The sequence below is a fragment of the Pseudophryne corroboree genome, assembly GCF_028390025.1.
Source record: "Pseudophryne corroboree isolate aPseCor3 chromosome 3 unlocalized genomic scaffold, aPseCor3.hap2 SUPER_3_unloc_58, whole genome shotgun sequence".
In the NCBI taxonomy this organism is placed as follows: Eukaryota; Metazoa; Chordata; class Amphibia; order Anura; family Myobatrachidae; genus Pseudophryne; species Pseudophryne corroboree.
The window spans coordinates 233804-260277 of record NW_026967550.1 but is presented as its reverse complement, the minus strand read 5'-3'; the positions used below and the strand labels follow the sequence as shown (position 1 = coordinate 260277).

General features: G+C 47.8%; 1 protein-coding gene across 1 annotated transcript in view; it reads right to left on the bottom strand.

The window, feature by feature from the left end:
* Positions 1-22914, bottom strand: part of LOC134984479 (oocyte zinc finger protein XlCOF22-like) — a 48460-nt gene extending 25546 nt beyond the window's left edge. The window contains exons 1-4 of the mRNA XM_063950048.1: positions 22868-22914; positions 15868-15947; positions 9669-9766; positions 8876-9512 (exon numbers count right to left, since the gene is read on the bottom strand). Coding sequence (XP_063806118.1) covers positions 8876-9512; positions 9669-9766; positions 15868-15901 — 769 coding nt within the window. The 5' untranslated portion in view covers positions 15902-15947; positions 22868-22914. The remainder of the gene's footprint in view (positions 1-8875; positions 9513-9668; positions 9767-15867; positions 15948-22867) is intronic.
* Positions 22915-26474: the final 3560 nt, after the last annotated feature.

Below are 26474 nucleotides of genomic sequence, written 5' to 3'. Positions count from 1 at the left end.
TTCTTGGCCTGAATAAGAGTGGGAATTACTTCTTTGGGAATACCCTTTCGGGCTAGGATTCGGCACTCAACAGCCATGCCATCAAACGTAGCCACGTTAAGTCTTGATACACGCACGACCCCTGCTGCAGCAGGTCCTCACGGAGAGGAAGGGGCTGAGGATCTTCCATGAGCAACTCCTGAAGATCTGGATACCAAGCACTCCTTGGCCAGTCTGGGACAATGAGGATTGCACGAACTCCTGTTCCTATTATTTTGAGAACTTTTGGTATCAGTGGAAGTGGAGGGAAGACATACACCGACCGAAACACCCACTGGGCGACCAGTGCATCCACTGCTATTGCTTGAGGTTGACCTGGAACAATATCCCTGAAGCTTCTTGTTGTGACGAGACACCATCATGTCTATTTGAGGAATTCCCCAAAGACCTGTCAACTCTGCGAAGACTTCTTGGTGGAGGTCCTATTCTCCTGGATGGAGATCGTGTCTGCTTCCCAGTTGTCCACTCCCGGAATGAAAATTGCCGACAGAGCTCTTGCACGTCTTTCTGCCCAGCGGAGGATCTTTGACACCTCTGCCATTGCCGCTTTGCTTTCCGTTCCGCCCTGATGGTTTATGTACGCTACTGCTGTTACACTGTCTGACTGGATCTGTAGGGGTTGATCTTGAAGAAGATGCACCGCATGTAGAAGGCCATTGTAAATGGCTCTCAACTCCAGAACATTTATGTGAAGACAAATTCCTTGACTTGACCATCTTCCTTGGAAGCTTTCCCCTTGTGTGACAGCTCCCCAGCCTCGGAGACTTGCATCTGTGGTCACCAGGATCCAGTCCTGAATCCCGAATCTGCGTCCCTCTAGTAGGTGAGAACTGTGTAGCCACCACAGGAGCGAAATTATGGCTTTGGATGACAGGATTATCCTCTGATGCATGTTTAGATGGGATCCGGACCACTTGTCCAACAGGTCCCACTGGAATACTACCATCTTTCCCAACAACCGAATGCATTGATGAATCGACACTCTTGTTGGTTTCAGGACTTGTTTGACCATTCCCTGGATTTCCAGAGCCTTTTCTACTGGAAGAAATACCCTCTGTACTTCTGTGTCCAGTATCATCACCAGAAAGGACAATCTTGTCCTCGGTTTCAACTATGACTTTGGAAAATTTATGATCCAACCGTGATGTTGAAGTATTGTCAGGGAGAGTGCAATATTTTGCACCAGCTTTTCTCTGGACCTCGCTTTTATCAGATCGTCCAGGTAAGGAATTATATTGACTCCTTGCTGTCGAAGGAGGACCATCATCTCCGCCATTACCTTGGTGAACACCCTCGGAGCCGTGGAAAGTCCGAACGGCAACGTCTGAAATTGGTAATGACAATCCTGCATGCGAATCTCAGATAAGCTTGATGTGGAGGATAAATGGGAACATGCAAGTAGGTATCTTTTATGTCCACTGACACCATGAATTCCCCCTCCTCCAGACTGGAAATCACTGCCCTCAGAGATTCCATCTTGAACTGGTTTAGGATTGGTTTGACCGAGCCGTCTGGCTTCGGAACTACAAATAGGCTTGAATAAAACCCTTCTCCTTGTTGTGACAAGGGAACCAGGACAATGACTTGATCCGGACACAATTTTTGTATTGCTGTTGCTACTACTTCCCTGTCTGGAAGAGAAGCTGGTAAGGCCAATTTGAAAAATCGTCCTGGGGGAATGTCTTGAAACTCCAGTTTGTACCCGTAGGACACAATTTGTAAAATCCAAGGGTCCAGGCCAGATTGAACCCAGAACTGACCGAAAAGTTTCAGACGTGCCCCCACCTGAGCAGACTCCCGCAATGGAGCCCCAGCGTCATGCTGAAGATTTGGCAGAAGCAGGGGTTGATTTCTGCTCCTGTGATCCCAGAGACGCCGCTGAATTTTTTTCCTCTCCTCTTCCTCTACCCGCAAAGAAAGGGAAACCTTTATCCTTTTTGTATTTATTGGGCCGAAAGGACTGCATCTGAGAGTGTGCCTTTTTCGCCGGCACAGGAGCATAAGTCAAGAATGTCGACTTACCTGCGGTAGCCGCAGAGACTAAAGCATCCAGCTCATCTCCAAACAAGGCCTCACCTTTATATGGGAGAGCCTCCATATTTCTTTTGGAATCTGCATCAGCATTCCACTGGCGAATCCACAATGCCCTCCTTGCTGAAATAGCTATGGTAGCGGCTTTTGATCCCAAAAGCCCAATATCTTTCATGGCCTCAAGCATATATGCAGCAGTGTCTTTGATATAACCCAACGTTAGGAGAATCTGGCCTTTACCTATTGTGTCAATCTCTGATGACAAGTTTTCTCACCCACGCACAGGCAATGGTAGGTCTGAGTAATGTCCCATTGGCCACATAAACAGATTTTAACGTAGTCTCTAACTTGCGGTCTGCCGGCTCCTTTAGGGAAGCCATCCCAGTGTCACAACTGAGGGCCTGAGCTGACGGTGTCAGACTTGGTTTTGTCTGTGTCCCCGGAGGGGGCGCTAGTGGGTCAGTGGAGGTAGATGGGAGAAAACGAGGAGGCTGGATTATGTTTCTGCGCATGAGCGCAATGATATTTATTATGCAGATGGTTCACAAAACGGCAGCAGAAAATAACAGTAAGAATGCAAATGTCAATAGTGCAGCGTGGAAGCTGAAAGTCTATGGTAACAGAAGTATGGCAAGTGAATGAATGGTGACTGATGAAATGATAACAGATGAATGAATACACATGAGTAATAACTTGGCAGAGAATATTCTGGTATGGGGACCAGTGCAGGTTAAATCATGGAACTTAGCAGAGATGGTGTTGTATGGCAAACCTGGTAGCAGAGGCAGGAGTCTGACTATGTCCACAGTGCAGGTGATGAGGCACTGGCAGCAAGCAAGCTGCATCACAGGTGGGAAGATGGAACACACCTGGAGTCAGTCTCTACTGCTAGGCTGAAGCACACAGAGATGGTGATGAGCGTGAAGCCTGTAGATGGAAGCAGGTATTGCTGGGGCTTGTAGTTCTACGGAGCTGTGAGAAGTAACCAGGAGTACAGAGTCTCAGGTAGATAGCCAGGTACACGGAACAACAGGTAGGTATCCAGGTACACGGAGGAAACAGGAACCAGATCCTTACGCATGAGTCGCAGGAGTGACACAAAGTTCAGGATGCCTGCAGACTGATCCTGCAGCTTCATATATACCCCCTGTTGCACAGTCATTGGTGGAGTGAGGAAAAGTGGGTGCGGCCAAGCACCGGATTGGCCGCCGTATGCTGACTGCTGGAGGCTGTCATGGCGGCGCCCATGCCGCGGCCCAGCGGGAACGCGGCGTGCTACACGCCCGCTGTCACAGGAGCGCTCCCAGGCCCAGGATGGCGTCTGATGGCAGAGACGCGGATGACAGATGAACGCAGGGACCCAGGACGGAGTCCGCAGCGGCGGACAGATGTCACCGTGGTGAGTCGATTCCTGACAGACGGGAGGCAGCCTCAGTTGTAGGGGCTGAGATGTAACGGAACCTGGGAGGTTGTATCAGACCCCTAGACATGTAAGTAACATGTAGAATAACTGCCCGAAGGCGTGACCACGACAACCAGGATAAAAGTCAATGATGTTTATTATGACAAACTCCGTAACACAGCAGCAGTAAAGGAAACATAAAAGTCAACAGAGGATAAATACAATTCCTGGGTACTACAGGGTGGCAAGGGCCACAGGCACTGGTAGTGTGAGACAGTTCTTATAATCTTCTAGTTGGAAAGTCCTTACCAGGCCTGACTGTAGCAATGGAGAGAACCCAGGATCGTACCAGCTGGTGTTCCAGGAAAGGCTGGGCTGCTGAAGATAAAACGGCTGCTGTGGATACTGGCTGGAACCAGACTGTTGTTGGTACGGAGTGGATACTGGCTGGAACCAGTTAAATAATAAACGAACTTGAGAGCGATGAAATAATAATGAAGTTTGGAGTTTGAGAGCGGTGAAATAATAATACCGGTGGAGAGTGGTAAACTGCAGAAAGGACACCGGCCCTTTAAGAGAAGATGTACACTGCTGGAAGCTGGGCTGGAAGCAGGTGATTGATAATGAAGTTTGGAGTTTGAGAGCGGTGAAATAATAATACCGGTGGAGAGTGGTAAACTGCAGAAAGGACACCGGCCCTTTAAGAGAAGCTGTACACTGCTGGAAGCTGGGCTGGAAGCAGGTGATTGTTGTAACTGGAAACAGGCGAGTCCAGAATGGATCGGAGAGTCAGGGTACACCGCAGATGGAATGCTGGTGCGGGTCTCTATAGCAGAAGTCTGGAGACAGGAGCTGGAACCTGGAAGACAACCACAGGAGAGAGACAAACTGGAACTAGGTTAGACAACCAAAGCACTGACGCCTTCCTTGCTCAGGCACAGCTTACTTATACCTGCAGCAAGGAAGGGGTTGGCTAGGCAATTATGCAAATCAACAATACAGACAGCAGATTGGTGGAAATGACCAGATGACAAAATCCAAGATGGCTGCGCCCATGCAGACACTTGGAGGGAAGTTTGGTTTGTAATCCATGTGAGAATTGAAACAGTAATGGCGACGCCGGCCACAGGAGACGCCAGACTGACAAGCGCACATTTAACCACGCGGGCACAGCGGAGGCCGCGGCTGATGAAATCACCACTCTGACATTCAGCATGTGAAAACTCAGGAACAGCGGGATCCGGTCCTGGAACGCTGAGCCAGCCTTAGGAGGCATCTGAAGGGTAAGTAATGGCGTCCAGATACCCGGATCGTGACACCCAGGCGCAGGGAGAATCACCTTTTTTGTTAAATGTGACAGGGCACTGTCTAAATCGGGGGGTGACTCCCACCTTTTCCTGTCCTCTGCCGGGAAAGGATAAGCTACCTGAATTCTTTTGGGAATCTGAAATTTCTTTTCAGGGTTCACCCAGACTCCCTCAAAGAGAGTGTTCAGCTCATGCTTTATAAAAGTAAGCCTTCTCCTGAGGTACAGGAGGGGCTTCTGTAACTTGTAAGACCTCCTTTATAGCAACAATCATGTACTGAATGTTCTTCGCTAATTTTGGATCTATTCCTCTGGAATCACTAGTGTCGACACAGGAATCAGAGTCCGTGTAGGTATCAGTATGTACTATTTGTGCAAATGGTCTTTTATGTGAGCCAGAGGGGTCCCCTGTGGATGAATAAGCAGAACTATTAAAAATCACATCTTCCACTGATTTTCTCCAGGTTTCTGCATGAGACTCAGACTTATCCAATCTCTTACTGATATGACTCACACTATCACGTAATTCTTTCACCCATTCAGGCTCGTGGTGTGCCGGCAGCACCACCGCATTACATCCCTGTGTCCCCATAATGGCTTCCTCAGGGGAAGAGCTCCCTGCCTCAGACATGTCACACACGTGCACAATCACACCACAGACACTCCAGGGCTTATAGGGGACAAACCCACAGTAAAATCTGTCAGAAGGACACAGAAAGGATTAGCCAGATCAAAACTCAGCGCCAATATTAAATCCCTGTGTAATCTAAAATGTCAACAGAGACCTGTAGCGCTTTTATAATGTCAATTTATACAATACAAATACACTGTGCCCCCCCTTATTTACACCCTGATACTTGGTTCAGTAGTGGAGGAGGACCAGCGTTTCTTCTCCTGCAGCCTGTGTGGAGAAAATGGCGCTGAGCAGTGTGCTGGCTGACTGAGGAGGAAGCCCCGCCCCCGTAATGGTGCGTTTCTCCTCAGAAATTTCAACACTATTCCTTTATACTATCGTATGTCTCCTTTTAGCCAGTTTTGAGTAGGTTTCATGCTGCCCAGAGCGCCACCCCCCCCTGCGCCCCCTGCGTAATGTGTAGCATGGCGCGCAGCGTTCCCGCCCGCTGCGCGGTACCTTTTAGCCGTCACGATGACTGAAGATTCTTTCTTCTGTACACTCACCTGTCTTCTGACTTCTGGCTCTGTAAGGGGGGTGACGGCGTGCTGTGGGAGTGAGCGCACAGCCGCAGCTAGTGTTCAGTACCCTTCAGGAGCTAATGGTGTCCTGTCAGCAAGAAGCAGAGCCATGAAACTCTTTAGGAAGTTGGTTCCTACTTCCTCCTCCCAAGTCCCTCTAAGCAGGGAGACTGTTGCCAGCAGCCTCCATGAAAATAAAAAACCTAACATAAAGTCTTTTTAGTGAAACTCAGTAGAGCTCCACTAGAGTGCGACCAGTCTGCCTGAGCACATTTTCTAAACTGAGGTTTGAAGGAGGGGCATAGAGGGAGAAGCCAGTTCACACTCTGAAAGTCTTAAAGTGCCCATGGCTCCTGTGGAACGTCTATACCCCGTGGTACTGAAGTGGACCCCAGCATCCTCTAGGACGTATGAGAAATTGGAATTCCATTTCTTGGAATTCTAACTTCCTACTGGGCATAACCCAAGCTGTTTTGGGATGTTTAAACACAGTTGCCTTAGTTTTTAACACAGGCTCTGCTGCCTCTTCTAAGGATAGAATGGCTTACATAGCACTAATTAGCTCAGATGATAATATGTCCACTGAGCTGAGACCTTCCGAAGTGCAATGAGTCCTCATCCTCCAACGAATCCTCATCTAAAACATGTGTAGACTGTGAAGATGTTGTATCATGTCTATGTGATTTACTTACCACCAGCCTTTCAGCCTGCTTTTTTGAGAGGCTGACAATTCCCTAGGTGTATAAACCTCAAAATGAATGCTGCATGTAAGGGTTAATAGGGAAATCTATCACTGGTATAGGAGCTGGTATAAACTGCTCAGCTACATTGGATAATGTCTGTGCAAAGTAGCCCATGAAAGTTTACCAGAACCTGTGCCTGCCTCACTGTACACGTGGGTAAGCGTTGTCGCGACCCGGCGGGGAGATGTTGGAGCGACTCTAAGGTGCATACAAGATGCTTTTTACAAAGATCACTCAAAAAAAATAGTAATACTATAAAAATCAAATAAGAAAACTTATGGCTGCTAAAAAACAGCAGCCCTCTGACCATGGTCCGGCTCCTGCCGCACCAAACAAAAAACTGATTTGCCTGAGCCAGGAATATATGGACAGGCCCGTTGCATGCTGGGAGGCCGAAAGATTTGACCGGTTGGTGCAAATCCGCTGTCACGTCCTCATATCCCAATGTTATCATGAGGATAACCTGTGGACCCTGCTGGAGAAAGATATATATATCTAAGAGGATAGAATTTGATCGGTGTTGTTACACTGTTTTGTTGGCAGGTTACTTGATACTTTTGTCCTCATTGGTTACTACAGATCACGTGGACGAGGTTCTCACCATATCCCCACAATAGCATGTGCCAGATGACGTCACTTTGATGCGCTGGAGTGTGTGACGGATGGCGACATGGCAGTTCCACCGGGTATATTAACGACATGGAACGTGCACATGCGTGTAGATGGTGACACTAAGACTACTGGATGATCATTGTGAATGTCTGAGGTATTGATACAATGCAAATTTGTTGAGATATTGTTTCTTTTTCAGATGGAACCATGGGTTGTGCATGTGATGCAACTGGCATAAGGGAGCCATTGGTTTTGGCCGAGACCGGCATTTGTTTGTTGGTGATCCCTTGTAGACAGTGAGTAGTATCCATCTACATTGAAAGAAGCATGGACACCAAGAATATCAGCGGCGGAACAGTGGGAGAAAGTAGATCATGACAAATCGGGACCACAGGCATTTAGGGCGCCTAGCAACCACCAATCGTTACAAACCCATCAGGAACTGCACCAACAGTACAATGCCAGACCCAGCCAAGCAGTCCCAGATCTGGTGAATTGGAGGGCCACGTGAGATGTGGTGGCACGTCAGACTGGTGTTCTGAAAACCAATCCAAGCCTTTCAGCCACTGTTCCGCCGCTGAGAGCATACCTAAAGTTTAACACTAATGTGATAGCTGTTTTTATGGTAATTATTTTGAGCAATAGAGTAGGACCTGCAGTATAGTGGGGTCCCTTGTCGGGGGCTGCAGGCTTAAATGCACTGAGCAATACATGAACTAAAACTCCATTGTTTATTATTGTTAGTTAAAATAGTAATGCAAGACACATTTATGTATGTAGTAAGGCTACTGGGAGACCTTAGATTGAGCAATATTGGATGTGACCATTACATTCTCTAAAATCATAACCTCAGAACTGCACAGAGCAGGAACTATTATTCACAAGTAATTAGGAATGTGTTCATCATGAACAAGTCCACAATTACCGTCTGAAGGTTACACAATTATTTCAAGTCTACACAACTGATATTTAAGGATAAAGCCTTTAACAGAAAACACCCCTGAAGAAGTCACTATTGACGAAACGCGTTGGTTGACACGCAATTTGGATTTAGAGTGAAGTGGAGTGGATAAGAACAAGCCCGCCCATGCAAGGGTGACAACAAGTGCAAAACGCTTGTCTTCTGATTATACAGATATGTACTTGTGATAAGCTTTTAATCTGTTTTACTTGACGTTCTAGATTCAAATATCATTTTATTTCTGAATCTTGTACGAATTGTATTTGGTTACCTCAGGTCTACTGTATACCAGGAAATATGTCATACCTGCATCATCTAACAAAATGCATATACATTAGGCACTCCACAAAAAACAATATTAATTTATATATAATCACTAATAATAAACTTCTGCTTGTTACTTTTAATAACATTATAGTGTTGTGTGTAATAACTCTCTACATGTGATGTTTGTCATGGATAGCCTTGTGTTAAAAACACCCAACTGAGAACAGGGCTGATGGCAGAGGAGGGTGTAGGATAAGAGATTGCTGTAGTGACTGAGCAATGAGAATATGTGACTTCTGTAATAAGTGTTTATTACTCACCTGTGCTGATATCTGTAGGGATCTCCTCCTCCTTACACTGATGATCACCCCTCACATACGTCTCTTCTTCTCCCTCTGTATCTTCTGCCTTCATATCAGTCACATACATCTCTTCTTCTCCCTCTATATCTTCTGCCTTTATATCAGTCACATACGTCTCTTCTTCTCCTATATCTTCTGCCTTTATATCAGTCACATACGTCTCTTCTTCTCCCTCTATATCTTCTGCCTTTATATCAGTCACATACGTCTCTTCTTCTCCCTCTATATCTTCTGCCTTTATATCAGTCACATACGTCTCTTCTTCTCCCTTTACATCTTCTGCCTTTATATCAGTCACATACGTCTCTTCTTCTCCCTCTATATCTTCTGCCTTCATATCAGTCACATACGTTGCTTCTTCTCCCTCTATATCTTCTGCCTTTTTATCAGTCACATGCGTCTCTTCTTCTCCCTCTATATCTTCTGCCTTTATATCAGTCACATACGTCTCTTCTTCTCCCTTTACATCTTCTGCCTTTATATCAGTCATATATGTCTCTTCTTCTCCCTCTGTATCTTCTGCCTTCATATCAGTCACATACGTCTCTTCTTCTCCCTCTATATCTTCTGCCTTTATATCAGACAGACGTTCTCCCTAAATAACCAAAAAATAATACATTGGCATTTGCATATTGTTAGACTAAACTGAGGTGAAACAGTATAATATCAGTGTATAAGACACACAGCTCCTCTACAGATCATATAGTGACAGTCACTTTGGTATATTGGTGAGACCCTAAATCCCACCTACCTGATCCTCCTGTGGGATCCTGTGATTCTCCTCTGTACAATCCTGGGAATACAGAGGACGGGGACATCTCTCTGGGGTATCTCTGTTACTGGGCCCATCTGTAAGAGACACACAGTGAATGTTAGGGTCTCCTGCCCTGTGCTGCCACGTCGTCATGGCAACCGGGAGGCAAGTGCTAGCGGAGTAACCTGAGCGCAGCTGATACTCCGTTTCGGGTCTTTTGCTGTGCAGTGGTTACAGGCTCTGTGCACGGCAGGGGATCCGGTGCTGGTTTTTGTGCTCACAGTCTGTGAGGTCTGAGTGGGGCGTGGACAGCACCTGCTATATAAACCCTCTTCTCAGGTTAGGCAGATGCTGCTGAATCTTTGTTGGTTAGTCAGTTCCTGAAAGTTAGCTAGTACTGTGTAACTTTGTATTTGCTTGTTGCTTACTGCAAATAGGCCTTGGGATTTGGTACTACACTCTGCCAATCCAGACCAAGCAGTAAGACTGGAGTCAGTCGTTTAACCTGCTGGGGTTCTTTTGCTACTCTGTGAACCTAGCACGTTTGCGGCTGTATTCTCAGACTTGTCTGCCAAAATCCTTTCTCACTGTGCAAGGTGTTCTGGTGTCAGTTTAGTGGCAGTAAGCTGAACCGGTGCACTGCAAGTGAGAATTAGGATTGTGGAGACTCTCCTTGTGTCTATTATTCCATCTCTGACCAAGGAGTTTACTGCCACACCCGTTGGTAACCCTTTAGGGTTTTGCTGTTGCCATTAGCAACAGCATTTCGGGTTCTCTACGTATTAAATCACAACATCTCGCTTCTTTCCATCTGAGCATTCCTAATACTAGGGAGACACCCAGTCTTAGCCTTTGGGCTTCTCTGTTCACTTTGTGTTTATTTTGTTACTCTATCACCTTCTGTGTATGTAATGTCATATTCCCCAGTCTGTCTGTGAGTTCATTTGTTTTGCATCCCTCTCCGTTCAGACACCAGTACATTCCTGCTGGCACTGGTGTGCATAACATATTCAGCAGCCAAATACTCCTGTTGAAATTTTGTGGGAATATGGAGCATACCCCTCAAAATACTTTGTAACAGGTGGTCGATCAGGTGCAGGTCCTGACTCGACAATTTAATGATTTGTCCATTAAAATGCACACCTCGCAGGCCGCTGGCGGAGCTCCCGCAGCAGCAGCAACTTCAGGGGTTAAGGAGCCGAAAGTAAATCTCCCGGATCGTTTTTCTGGAGATCGCTCGCAATTCTTTTGTTTCAAGGAGAGCTGCAAGCTATATTTCCGGCTTAGGCCTCAGTCTTCTGGGTCGGAGATTCAGCGGGTGGGCATAGTGATTTCCTTGCTACAAGGAGACCCACAGGTCTGGGCATATGGGTTGCAGCCTGACTGTCCGTCGCTTAAAAGTGTTGATGCTTTTTTTACGGCACTGGGCATGTTGTATGATGACCCTGACAAGACGGCCTCAGCCGAGGCTCAGATTTCGATCCTTAAGCAAGGGCGACGGCCAGTTGAGGTTTATTGTACGGAGTTTCGGAGGATGGCCCATGATACCCAGTGGAATGACCCAGCCCTGAGACACCAGTACCGAAGAGGTCTTTCTAACCAGATAAAAGACCAACTGGTACAATATCCCTTGCCTGATAGCTTGGATCAGCTCATGCAGTTATCCATCCGGGTGGATAGACGGCTGAGAGAGCGTATGCTTGAAAGGGAGACCGAGGTTTCCTTCTTTCCCAAGGGAACCTCAGACTCTGAGGAATTATCCGAGGAGCCTATGCAGATTGGGGCTACCCGCCTCTCCTCGCGTGAGAAGACGCGGAGGAGACAGCAGAGTTTGTGTTTGTACTGAGGGGATAAAGGTCATGTGGTAGTATCATGCCCAGAAAAGCCGGAAAACTTCACGGCCTGAGGGTGATGGGAAATATCCTGTCAGGCCAGAAGTCAGAATTTCCCAAGAAGACTTTTATCATTCCGGTGACCTTGAAGATCCTCGGTCAAACTGTCAAGACTGAGGTCTTTGTGGACAGTGCGGCCAACTGGGTTTTTATGGACCGCCAATTCGCCCTGGAACACTCTGTTCCCTTAGTACCCTTGGCATCAGAAATTGAGATCTGTGGGTTAAACGGGGAACCATTATCCCAGGGTAAAATTACCTCTTGCACTAGCCAGATTTCTTTGTTTATTGGAGCCACACACTCTGAAAAATTGTCCTTTTATGTGACTGTCTGTACTTTTGCCCCATTGGTGTTGGGGTTACCCTGGTTAAGGGCCCACAATCCTCAATTTGACTGAGTCTCTGGGGAGATTCTTAGTTGGGGTACTGATTGTTTCAGGAGTTGCTTGAGCCTTCCAGTCAGGCTCTCGCAGCTAAGTTTGCCAGGATTGCCAGGATGTTATGCAGATTTTGCGGATGTGTTCTCCAAAATAGTTGCAGAGGTACTACCTCCCCAACGCCCCTATGACTGTGCCATTGATTTGTTGCCGAATGCTAAGCTTCCCAAGAGCAGGTTGTACTCCCTGTCACGTCCTGAGACTCAGGCTATGGCAGAGTACATTCAGGAGAACTTGGCTAAGGGATTTATCAGACCTTCACAGTCCCCAGTTGGGTCGGGGTTCTTCTTCGTGGGTAAAAAGGACGGTTCGTTGAGACCCTGCATCGACTTCAGGGAATTGAACCGTATCACGATTAAAAACTCATACCCACTGCCTCTCATTTCGGTCTTGTTTGACCAGCTTCGTACTGCCACCATTTTTTCTAAGATTGACCTACGCGGTGCGTACAATCTAATCCGAATAAGAGAGGGGGATGAATGGAAGACTGCCTTTAATACCCACTCAGGGCATTATGAATATTTGGTGATGCCTTTTGGGCTCTGTAATGCCCCGGCAGTCTTCCAGGACTTCATGAACGATGTGCTCAGGGAATATTTGGATAGATTCTCAGTTGTATACTTAGATGACATCCTAATCTTCTCCCATTCCCTGGAGGAACATCGGAAGCATGTACGCTTAGTCCTCCAGAAACTCAGAGACCACCGGCTTGGGGTGAAGCTGGAGAAGTGCGAATTTGAAGTTCAGCAAATCGCATTTCTAGGATATATTATCTCCCCAGAAGGTTTCCAAATGGAGGGTTCCAAGGTACAGGCAGTCCCGGATTGGGTGCAGCCCACTAGTTTGAAGGCGCTTCAGCGTTTTCTGGGCTTTGCGAATTTTTATAGACGATTTATCACTGGATTTTCGTCTATAGTGGCGCCCTTGGTGGCACTCACTAAGAAAGGGGCAGATGTTGCTCACTGGTCTTGTGAGGCCAAAGCGGCTTTTGCCCATCTCAAAAGGGCATTTGTCTCGGCCAAGGTGCTGCGACACCCAGATCCAGAGCGTCCTTTTGTGGTGGAGGTGGATGCCTCTGAGATGGGTATTGGGGCAGTGCTCTCTCAGATGGGGGTGTCTGATAATCGCCATCATCCCTGTGCTTACTTTTCCCGTAAATTTTCGCCTGCCGAGATGAATTATGACGTGGGTAACCAGGAATTGTTGGCTATAAAGGATGCACTCGGGGAGTGGAGACACTGGCTTGAGGGGGCTAAATTTGTGGTCTCAATTCTCACCGACCATAAGAATTTGGCATATTTAGAGTCAGCGAAGTGCCTCAATGCCAGGCAGACACGATGGGCTTTGTTTTTTGCCCGCTTGAATTTTTTGATAACATATTGCCCTGGGTCAAAAAACATCAAGGCTGATGCGCTCTCGCAGAGTTTTGCTCCAATCCAGGAGACCACCGAGGAGCCATTGCCCATTGTGTCCCCATCATGTATTAAAGTGGGCATTACCCAGGACCTCTTGTCATTAGTCCTTAGAGCACAGGAGCAAGCTCCTCCAGACCTTCCGGTAGGTCTATTGTTTGTGCCTCCTAGGTTAAGACAGCGAGTGTTCCTGGAATTCCATGCCAAGAAGTCGGCAGGTCACCCAGGTATTGCCAGAACTCGGGAGTTGCTGTCTAGGGCGGTGTGGTGGCCCTCGGTGGCTAGGGATGTGGATCAGTGGGTTCGGGCATGTGACATCTGTGCCCGAAATAAAACTCCTAGAGGGGTTCCTGTTGGCCCATTACATCCACTCTCTATTCCATCTAAGCCATGGACCCACATTTCAATGGATTTTGTGGTGGACTTGCCCAAATCCTCGGGGATGACAGCCATCTGGGTTGTCGTTGACAGGTTTTCGAAGATGGCGCACTTCGTTCCACTGGTTGGGCTGCCATCGGCCAGACGCCTGTCTGAATTATTTATGCTGCATGTTGTGCGCCTCCACGGGTTGCCACTTGATGTGGTCTCTGACCGCGGATCCCAGTTTGTGGCCAAATTCTGGAGGGCATTTTGTTCCGATCTCCAGATTTCTGTCAGCTTGTCGTCAGGCTACCATCCGCAGTCTAATGGGCAGACTGAAAGGGTGAACCAGTCCTTGGAGCAGTTCCTCAGGTGTTATGTCTCCAAGTGTCAGACTGACTGGGTAGCTCATCTGTCCATGGCGGAGTTTGCCTATAACAACGCGGCTCACTCTGCTACAGGGATCTCTCCCTTCCTTTGTGTGTATGGGCATCATCCTAAGGCCAATTCTTTTGACCCCCTGGACTCCACGCCTGGTGGTTCCTCTGTGGTTTCGGTCCTTAGGGGTATTTGGAGGAAAGTGAAGAAAGCCCTTGTGTCTGTGTCATTAGTGACCAAAAGGGTTTTTGATAAGCGGAGAAGACCCTGCAGCTTCAAATTAGCAGACTTCGTCTGGTTGTCCACCAAGAATTTGAAGTTGAGACAGCCATCTTATAAGTTAGGCCCCCGGTTCATCGGCCCTTATAAGATCACCAGGGTTATCAATCTGGTGGCATTTCAGTTAGATCTGCCCCGTTCATTGGGTATCAATAAAACATTTCATTGTTCCCTTTTAAAACGGGCGATTAGTAATCCTTCTTCCAGTGGAAGACCTTACCCTCTTCTGATACGTGGCCAGAGGGAGTTTGTTGTTGAAAGGATTCTTGACTCCAAGATGGTTTGGGGTCAGCTGTCATTTTTGGTGCACTGGAAGGGGTATGGCCCGGAGGAGCGGTCGTGGGTGCGCAGTTGTGATCTTCATGCCCCCAGACTGATACGCTCTTTCTTCTCGCAGTTCCCCGATAAACCCGGTGGTAGGGGTTCTTTGACCCCTCGTCAGAGGGGAGGTACTGTTAGGGTCTCCTGCCCTGTGCTGCCACGTCGTCATGGCAACCGGGAGGCAAGTGCTAGCGGAGTAACCTGAGCGCAGCTGATACGCCGGTTTGGGTCTTTGCTGTGCAGTGGTTACAGGCTCTGTGCACGGCAGGGGATCCGGTGCTGGTTTTTGTGCTCACAGTCTGTGAGGTCTGAGTGGGGCGTGGACAGCACCTGCTATATAAACCCTCTTCTCAGGTTAGGCAGATGCTGCTGAATCTTTGTTGGTTAGTCAGTTCCTGAAAGTTAGCTAGTACTGTGTAACTTTGTATTTGCTTGTTGCTTACTGCAAATAGGCCTTGGGATTTGGTACTACACTCTGCCAATCCAGACCTAGCAGTAAGACTGGAGTCAGTCGTTTAACCTGCTGGGGTTCTTTTGCTACTCTGTGAACCTAGCACGTTTGCGGCTGTATTCTCAGACTTTCCTGCCAAAATACTTTCTCACTGTGCAAGGTGTCAGTTTAGTGGCAGTAAGCTGAACCGGTGCACTGCAAGTGAGAACTAGGATGTGGAGACTCTCCTTGTGTCTATTATTCCATCTCCGACCAAGGAGTTTACTGCCACACCCGTTGGTAACCCTTTAGGGTTTTGCTGTTGCCCTTAGCAACAGCATTTTGGGTTCTCTACGTATTAAATCACAACATCTCGCTTCTTTCCATCTGAGCATTCCTAATACTAGGGAGACACCCAGTTTCTTAGCCTTTGGGCTTCTCTGTTCACTTTGTGTTTATTTTCTTACTCTATCACCTTCTGTGTATGTAATGTCATATTCCCCAGTCTGTCTGTGAGTTCATTTGTTTTGCATCCCTCTCCGTTCAGACACCAGTACATTCCTGCTGGCACTGGTGTGCATAACAGTGACTAAGTACAGTGTATATATGTGATTATTAGATGAAGTGTTTATATAGGGGTCCCCCATAACTGCTCTCCCTTGTACAATACATGACAGTCTCCTCTTACCCAGTGATGTGAGGGGCCGGTGATTCTCCATCATCACGTCCTTGTACAGACCGGTGTGTTCGTCTTATATACTGCCCCTCCTGCATGGAGACATAGACAGTGACATCCTGACATCTTATAGGAACCTGACACACACAGGAGAGGTGACTGCTGGGAATGGGACAGCTATACAGTCATCACCCAAACACATCCCCTGGTGTTACTGTATAATGTCCCATTCCCAGCAGTCACCTCTCCAGTCATCACTCAGACACGTCCCCTGGTGTTACTGTATAATTTTAAGGTGTCAGCTTGCTGGGGGTAGCTTGCGTGGAATTTAATAAGTTTGGAATTAAGAAGTGTGTTATCCGCACAGTTAAAAAAACAGTTGAACAAACATTGAGCACCATCAAGGAAAGTTGACTTACTTAAACAACTTATTCCTACACCACTTAACCCAAAATTATCTCACAAACGACCACAGCATGTTCATCAAACTACTGTTTCTTATTTCAATTCATGGAATTCTCACTAAATTTAACACATTCTCCACTCACCCTAAAACTCACCCCTCTGTGCACATTACAGCTTCTATTCTCCACTCCCCTCTTCTAACCACTCATGAGCGTTATACTTACTTCTCTGCAAGTACTTTGACAACCACAATTGGCCACCAGAATAAACACTCGCAAACATCCACCAATATTTATCTCACTCTTCTGCTTTTATTAGCTGGTGCCATATCACCAAATCCAGGCCCCAACCACCTGTCCCTCTCACACTCAGCTATCTCATAACAACATAGAACTCCATCTAACCTCATAAATATCACGTGTTTCCCATCCCCCTCCAAGTCACTAAAATGTGGCTTATGGAATGCACGCTCTGTTTGTAGCAAATTACCATCCATCCATAACCTCTTTATCTCTCACAACTTTTATCTGCTGGCTATAACAGAAACATGGCTCACACAATCAGACACGGCCTCACCTGCAGCAGTGTCGCACGATGGTTTCCACTTCACACACACCTCCAGGCCTGGTAATTGTAAAGGTGGTGGGGTTGGAATCTTACTGTTCCAAATTTTTCACATACACTGTTCTACCTCAGGTTCCATCACTCGCATTCACATAATTTGAAGTTCACTCTATCAGGATTTTCACCCCCTTCTCTCTGCGTGTTGCAGCTATCTATCACCCTCCTGGGCAACCCAAACAACAATTTCTAGAAGATTTTTCTGCCTGGCTCCCACACATCTTATCCTCTGACATCTCCACCATCATTATGGCCAATTTCAATATAGCTCTTGACAGTCCACAATCTGTTCATGCCTCCAAATTCCTCTCTCTAACCTCCTCTCTTGGCCTCACCAAATGGTCTGACACCTCTACACACCAGGAAGGCCACTGCCTTGATCTTGTGTTCACCAGGCTCTGCTCAGTTTCTGAATTAATTAACACTCCTTTCCCTCTCTCTGATCACATCCTGATCACAATCTCTTCTATTACTCTAAATTCTATGACACTAAAACCTAGCAAGCATCCACTAACCCGCAGAAATACTAACAATATACATTTTCAACAACTTTCCACTTCTCTGCAACAACTGCTCTCACCAATCTCTACATTTACCACACCGGACACTGGCCCTCATTCCGAGTCGTTCGCTCGTTCTTTTTCATCGCATCGCAGTGAAAATCCGCTTAGTACGCATGCGCAATGTTCGCACTGCGACTGCGCCAAGTATCTTTGCTATGAAGATAGTATTTTTACTCACGGCTTTTTCATCGCTCCGGCGATCGTAATGTGATTGACAGGAAATGGGTGTTACTGGGAGGAAACACGGCGTTTTATGGGCGTGTGGCTGAAAACGCTACCGTTTCCGGAAAAAACGCAGGAGTGTCCGGAGAAACGGGGGTGTGTCTGGGCGAACGCTGGGTGTGTTTGTGACGTCAAACTAGGAACGAGAAGCACTGAACTGATCGCACAGGCAGAGTAAGGTTGAAGTTACTCAGAAACTGCAAAGTAGTTTGTAATCGCAATATTGCGAATACATCGGTCGCAATTTTAAGAAGCTAAAATACACTCCCAGTAGGCGTAGGCTTAGCGTGTGTAACTCTGCTAAATTCGCATTGCGACCGATCAACTCGGAATGAGGGCCACTGTTGTATCCCACCTGCACAAGACCCTAGAGAGTGCCCTTGATGAAGTGGCTCCAGCTACCCATCACACTCCACGTAGGCTTAGATGCCAACCGTGGCACTCTAAATCAACAAGACACCTACAAAAACTGTTGCGTAAAGCAGAACGTCAGTGGCGTAAATCTCAGAATCCAAGTGACTTCCTCACATATAAGACCACCTACCACTCCTATCATCAGGCCCTGAACACTGCCAAACAAACATATTTCCAATTTCATCTCTTCTCATGCCACCAACCCCAAGCCACTTTTTAATACATTTAAATCACTTCTTTACCCTCCATCACCTCCCCCACTAGCTACTATCAGTGCACAAGAACTTGCTTCTTACTTCAAGGATGAGATTGATAAAATCTGAGATGAAATGGTATGCTCTTCCTCAGCCAGTGACCTGCTCAATTCCCTACCTGAACCCTCTGGCACTATCTCTTCATTTGATCTCCCAAGTGAAGATGAAGTATCAATACTCTTTTCATCCTCCTACTCCACTACCTCTCCTCTTGATCCTATACCCTTACAAGTCAGTAAAACTTTGTCTCCTGTGCTTATCCCAACCTTAACTAAAATCTGTAATCTCTCTCTCTACTGGTATCTTTCCCTCTCTGTTTAAGCATGCAGTGATTACTCCCATTCTAAACAAACACAACTCTGACCCAAACACACTCCCTAACTACCGTCCCATTTCTCAGTTACAATGTCCCTCCAAGCTACATGAAAGACTTGCCTACACTCGCCTTACACACATTCATAATTCCCACTTCTTATTGGACCCACTTCAGTCAGGCTTTCATGCCCAACACTCCACAGAGACGGCACTGACCAAAGTAGTGAATAATCTGGTCACTGCTAGATCTAAAGGCCATTACTCACTACTCATTCTTCTAAAACTCTCTGCTACTTTTGACACTGTTGACCACTCTCTTCTCAAACAAACACTACAATCCCTAGGTCTTCAGGCCATAGCCCTCTCCTGGTTCTAATCCTACCTATCTAATCGCTCTTTCCGTGTTCACTTCTCTGATTCTACCTCTTCTTCTCTACCTCTATCATTTGGAGTACGGCAAGGCTCAGTCTTAAGTCCTCTGCTGTTCTCAATCTATACCTCATCTCATCGCTAGGTGATCATATCATACAACCCATCAAGAACCTAGCAATCTGGTGGACCATTATGCAACAGGTAGCATCTATCCTTGTGTATCAATGCCTATTTCCCCACAGATTGTAAGCTTGCAAGCAGGGCCTTCCTACCTTTGTGTCGGTCTGTTTTTACCCAGTTTTGTTCAATAACTGTTGTTGTAATTGTAAAGCGCAACAGAATATGCTGCGCCATATAAGAAACTGCTAATAAATAAATAATAAAATAAATACAACACAGGCCGCTGCCCCTGTATACTATGGCAACACAGGAAGCTACCCCTGTATATTATGACAACACAGGCCACTCCCCCTGTATACTATGACAGAACAGGATGCTACCCCTGTATAATATGCCACTCCCCCTGTATACTATGACGGCACAGGATGCTACCCCTGTAAATTATGACAACACAGGCCGCTCCCCCTGTATACTATGACAGCACAGGATGCTACCCCTGTATATTATGACAACACAGCCCGCTCCCCCTGTATACTATGACAGCACAGGATGCTACCCCTGTATATTATGACAACACGGGCCACTCCTTCTGTATAGAAAGACAATACATGCCGCTCAACCTATATAATAATAGTAACAAGACACCACAGGCCCCTCCGCCTGTATAATATGAAAACACAGGCCACTCCCCCTGTATATCATGACAACAGAGGCCACTCCACCTGTATATTATGAAAACACAGGCCGCTCCCCCTGTTTACTATGACAGCACAGGATGCTACCCCTGTATATTATAGCAACACAGGCCGCTCCCTCTGTATACTATGATGACACGGAATGCTACCCCTGTATATTATGACAACACAAGCCACTCCCCCTGTATACTATGAAAGCACAGGATGCTACCCCTGTATATTATGACAACACATGCCACTCCTTCTGTATAGAAAGACTATACATGCCGCTTACCCTATATAATAATAGTAACAAGACACCACAGGCACCTCCCCTTGTATAAAAGGGCAACAAAGGTCGCTCCCCCTGTGGAGTAGGACAACACATAGCGCTCCGCTATATAGTACAATGCCATATGTATATAATAGCGGTAACGGCGGGGTCTGCGCCACCTGTATTACAGAAACGGCGGGGTCTGCTCCACCTGTATTACAGTAACGGCGGGGTCTGCGCCACCTGTATTACAGTAATGGCGGGGTCTGCGCCACCTGTATTACGGTAACGTTGGAGCCTGCGCCACCTGTATTACGGTAACGGCGGGATTTGCGCCAACTATATTACGGTAACTGCGGGGTCTGCGCCACCTGTATTACGGTAACGTCGGGGTCTGCGCCACCTGTATTACGGTAACAGCAGGGTCTGCGCCACATGTATTATGGTAACAGCGGGGTCTGCGCCACCTGTATTACTATAACGACGGGGTCTGCGCCACCTGTATTACGGTAACGGCGGGGTCTGCGCCACCTGTGTTACGGTAACTGCGGGGTCTGCGCCACCTGTATTACGGTAATGGCGGGGTCTGCGCCACCTGTACTACTGTAACAGCGGGGTCTGCGCCACCTGTATTACGGTAACGTCGGGGTCTGTGCACCTTGTATTACGGTAACGGCGGAGTCTGCGCCACCTGTATTACGGAAACAGCGGGGTCTGCGCCATCTGTATTACGGTAACAGCGGGGTCTGCGCCACCTGTATTACTGTAACGACGGTGTCTGCGCCACCTGTATTACGGTAACGGCGGGGTCTGCGCCACCTGTATTACGGTAACGGCGGGGTCGGCGTCACCTGTATTACGGTAACGGCAGGGTCTGCGCCACCTGTATTACGGTAACGGTGGGGTCTGCGCCACCTGCATTACGGTAACGGCGGGGTCTGCGCCACCTGTATTACGGTAACATCGGGGTCTGCGCCACCTGTATTATGGTAACGGCAGGCTCTGCGCCACCTGTATTACAGTAACAGCGGGCTCTGCGCCACCTGTATTACGGTAATGGCGGGGTCTGCGCCACCTGTATTACGGTAACGGCGGGGTCTGCGCCACCTGTATTACGGTAACGGCGGGGTCTGCGCCACCTGTATTACGGTAACGGCGGGGTCTGCGCCACCTGTATTACGGTAATGGCGGGGTCTGCGCCACCTGTATTACGGTAACGGCGGGGTCTGGGCCACCTGTATTACGGTAACGGCGGGGTCTGCGCCACCTGTATTACGGTAAAGCCGGGGTCTGCGCCACCTGAATTACGGTAACGGCGGGCTCTGCGCCACCTGTATTATGTTAACGACGGGGTCTGCGTCACTTGTATTACGGTAATGGTACGGTCTGCGCCACCTGTATTACGGTAACGGCGGGGTCTGCGCCACCTGTATTATGTTAACGACGGGGTCTGCGTCACTTGTATTACGGTAATGGTACGGTCTGCGCCACCTGTATTACGGTAACGGCGGGGTCTGCGCCACCTGTATTATGTTAACGGCGGGGTCTGCGTCACTTGTATTACGGTAATGGTACGGTCTGCGCCACCTGTATTACGGTAATGGCGGGCTCTGCGCCACCTGTATTATGGCAACGGCGGGGTCTGCGCCACCTGTATTACGGTAAAGCCGGGGTCTGCGCCACCTGTATTACGGTAAAGCTGGGGTCTGCGCCACCTGAATTACGGTAACGGCGGGCTCTGCGCCACCTGTATTACGGTAACGGCGGGCTCTGCGCCACCTGTATTACGGTAACGGCGGAGTCTGCACACCTGTATTATGTTAACGGCGGGGTCAGCGCTACCTGTATTACGGTAACGGGGGGGTCTGCGCCACCTGTATTACGGTAACGGCGGGGTCTGCGCCACCTGTATTACGGTAACGGCGGGCTCTGCGCCACCTGTATTACGGTAACGGCGGAGTCTGCACACCTGTATTATGTTAACGGCGGGGTCAGCGCTACCTGTATTACGGTAACGGGGGGGTCTGCGCCACCTGTATTACGGTAACGGCGGGGTCTGCGCCATCTGTATTACGGTAACTGCGGGGTCTGCGCCACCTGTATTACGGTAACTGCGGGTCTGCGCCACCTGTATTACGGTAACGGCGGGGTCTGCTCACCTGTATTATGTTAACGGCAGGGTCAGCGCTACCTGTATTACGGTAACGGGGGGGTCTGCGCCACCTGTATTACGGTAACTGCGGGGTCTGCGCCACCTGTATTACGGTAACTGCGGGTCTGCGCCACCTGTATTACGGTAACGGCGGGGTCTGCTCCCCCTGTATTACGGTAACGGCGGGGTCTGCTCCCCCTGTATTATGGTAACGGCGGGGTCTGCTCCCCCTGTATTACGGTAACGGTGCGGTCTGCGTCACCTGTATTACGGTAACGGCGGGGTCTGCGCCATCTGTATTACGGTAACGGCGGGGTCTGCTTCCCCTGTATTACGGTAACAGCGGGGTCTGCGCCACCTGTATTACGGTAACGGCGGGGTCTGCGCCACCTGTATTACGGTAACGGCGGGGTCTGCGCCACCTGTATTACGGTAACGGCGGGGTCTGCGCCACATGTATTACGGTAATAGGACACTAGAGTGTCAGCCACCTGTACAGGGATAATGCAGCACCAGAGGCTGCTCCAGCTGCACTATAACAAGGCACCAGAGGCTGCTCCCCCTGTAGTACAGAACCTGACACCAGAGCTGCTCAGCCTATAGAATAATAATAATAATATCATTACCTGCTGCCAGACACAGCAATGGCTGCTCTCTGCTCCTGCTGCTGCCTTGTGGGAATGATAGAAGGAAGGCGGAGCTCAGACCAGGGGAAAATGGCCGCCGCTCCTGACGTCACTACATGGCCAGGGAACCTATTGCTGCTGCCGGACTGGTCTACAAGAAAATGGCCGCCGGCCTCCTGCACTGAGGACATGTATGGTAAGAAGGCTTACTGAGGGCGGGGCTGTGGGCAGGGCGAAGGAGGGGAGGGGCTAGTAACCAGGAAGCAGCCTGTGGCAACCATGCCCTACTTCCTGCCTGTGCGTTCCACGTTACTTCCGGGCTGTGCGTGCCACTTACCGGAAGTGAGTTTTCATTGACTGCTGGAGCCTCCCAGTGTCCGTAGAGATCAGGTAATGGCGTCTTACTATACAGGGGGAGCAGCATGTGGTGTCCTGATATTATTACTATACAGGGGGAGCAGCCTGTGGTGTCCTGATATTATTACTATACAGGGGGAGCAGCCTGTGGTGTCCTGATATTATTACTATACAGGGGGAGCAGCCTGTGGTGTCCTGTTGTTGTTTATTATTATTATTATTATTATTATTATTTTAATACAGGGGGAGCGGCCTGTGGTGTCCTGATATTATTATTATACAGGGGAGCAGCCTGTGGTGTCCTGTTGTTTATTATTATTATTATTATTATTATTATTATTATTTTAATACAGGGGGAGCGGCCTGTGGTGTCCTGTTGTTATTAGTGTTATACAGGGGGAGCAGGTTTTTGTGTACAGTTATTATTATACAGGAACAGAAGCTTGTGGTGTCCTTGTATAATTAATATGCATTGGGAGTGGTGGTGGTGTCCTGCTTTTAAAGACATCTGTCTTTATTTTTATACTGGGGTGCAGCCTTTAGTGTCGTTATTATTATTATTATTATTAATTTTATTATATGTAATTGCAGACCCTCCAACATGACCCGCCCCACTAGGTACAAAATGCTCTGTTTCTGGACTTCCCTCTTAATTTATGATTTCCAGCACCTGTGTTGAACTAGTTATTTGATAAGAAAGCTGTTTCTTCACAGGTGATGGCAATAATAAATTAAGAGGGAAGTCCAGAAACAGAGCATTTTGTACCTAGTGGGGCGGGTCATGTTGGAGGGTATGTAATTGTGGGGATTGAAAATATTGCTCAGTATGAAGCAAATGTATATCACACATCTGGGAGTGTCACTGTGGCATCACTTATATCGGGTTCAGTATGGTATGCCGGCGGTCGGGCTACCGGCGACCAGCATACCAGCGAGGGGAGACCGACCGCCGGCTTACTGACAGTGTGGCGAGCGCAAATGAGCCCCTTGCGGGCTCGCCACGCTACGGGCATGGTGGCGCGCCACGCTATTTTATTCTCACTCCAGGGGGTCGTGGACCCCCACGAGGGAGAATAAGTGTCGGTATGCCGGCTGTCGGGATTCCGGCGCCGGTATACTGTGCGCCGGGATCCCGTCAGTCGGCATACTGAGGACCACCCCTAATATCTATAGTAATAATACAGGGACATGACTGGGGAGGTGAGGAAATCTGGGAGTGCCACAGTGACATCACTTATATCTATAGTAATAGTACAGGAACATGACTGGTGAGGTGAGGGGATCTGGGAGAGTCACAGTGACGTCACTTATAGTTATAGTAATAATACAGGGACATGACTGGGGAGGTGAGGGGGATGTGGGAGTGTTGCAGTGACATCACATATCTGTAGTAATAATACAGGAACATGACTGGGGAGGTGAGGGGAACTGGGAGCGTCACAGTGACATCACATATCTATAGTAATGTAACCCCTCTTTTACCTGGGGGTACAGTGTATATGTGCAACGTGCCTCCACCCAAGCTATTTAGAGCCCAATACTTTTATCGCTTAAGAAATACCATACACCTGTAGTTGTCGCCTATAACATTAGAATGTGATGTAACCAGATAGGACTATGCACATTTACCTATCGTACCTTTCCTTTGTGATTTCAGGCTCTTCCACAGATACGGAGACAGTTCCACCGGTAAGTATACTAGTTTTAATATGTAAGAAGTTATAGGCCACCTTATACAGTTATATCATATAATACTCAAACCATGAACCGTTCTAATAATATACCCCACCTATACATAATAATATACCCCACCTATACATAATAATATACCCCACCTATACATAATAATATACCCCACCTACACATAATAATATACCCCACCTATACATAATAATATAACCCGCCTATACATAATAATATACCCCGCCTATACATAATAATATACCCCACCAATACATAATAATATACCCCACCTATACATAATAATATACCCCACCTATACATAGTAATATACCCCACCTATACATAATAATATACCCCACCTATACATAATAATATACCCCACCTATACATAATAATATACACCACCTATACATAATAATATACACCACCTATACATAATAATATACACCACCTATACATAATAATATACCCCACCTATACATAATAATATACCCCACCTATACATAATAATATATCCCACCTATACATAATAATATACACCACCTATACATAATAATATACCCCTCCTATACATAATAATATACCCCACCTATACATAAGGTAATACATGCAATACAGAACATACAATTCCACAAGAAAGTTGTGGGGCTGCGTTTGAAAACCACCCGGGTTCTCTTACTATAATCGTGCACGGTTGGGGCCCTTTCGTGTCTGTGTATAAGAAGTACTCTGGGTTATATGGGTATCCACTTGGAGCAATTGTCCTCACGATTGTTGAGCAATCCCTACTTCACGGCAATGAATAACATGGTTTCCATGGAAGATCTAATTGTAGCGCTCCTAGACAGCCTGAAACAGGAAGGTAGTACATAGAGCTCTCCACCCTGGAATCCCTGACACCCGTGGTCTACTCGTTACATATAGTGGGGTGATGATCTGTGTTACCTGTCCCAGTATAAGCATAGCGCCACTGTAGATCCGTGGGGGTGGCTCCAGAACATACAGAAGTCCCGGTTATTGGCACCTGTCTCTGATAGGTGAGGGGTGCTTAGTCTCCCTAGTGTACCATTTCCAAGTTTAGGTGACCCTGCGCCCTCTCCGAGCTACTTTCATCATTATACACCCCGCACTCTATGACTGCTACCCGGCTGGTCATTATCTAATGGATATGGAGTCTCTAGAGGTGATATTTATACTCCTCCGATCCACCGATGCTGCTGGTCCCTGTGCTACTGTGCTGGGGGCTGGTACTTTAATAGTTAAAGGATGATAGGGGAGTATGCAGATTAGCAGGATTTATATGGGGGCATCCTGCACTTACAATGATAGTGTGCCCGGTCTGGTCCTCCCCCCGACTCCACCTCCACCAACAACCGGGCTCTCCCTGCGGGTTGGATGGGATGAGGGACACAGCTCTGCCTCGGGGGGGAACTGTCTGCTACTGCTGGACTCCTGGTATCTGCTGCCCGCACTGCGGTCTCCTCCCATGTACTAGCCTGCCCCACCAGCGCTCCGCCTCCCAGCACTCTCCGTGACATCCAGCCACCGGGTCGTCCCTACTCGGCGT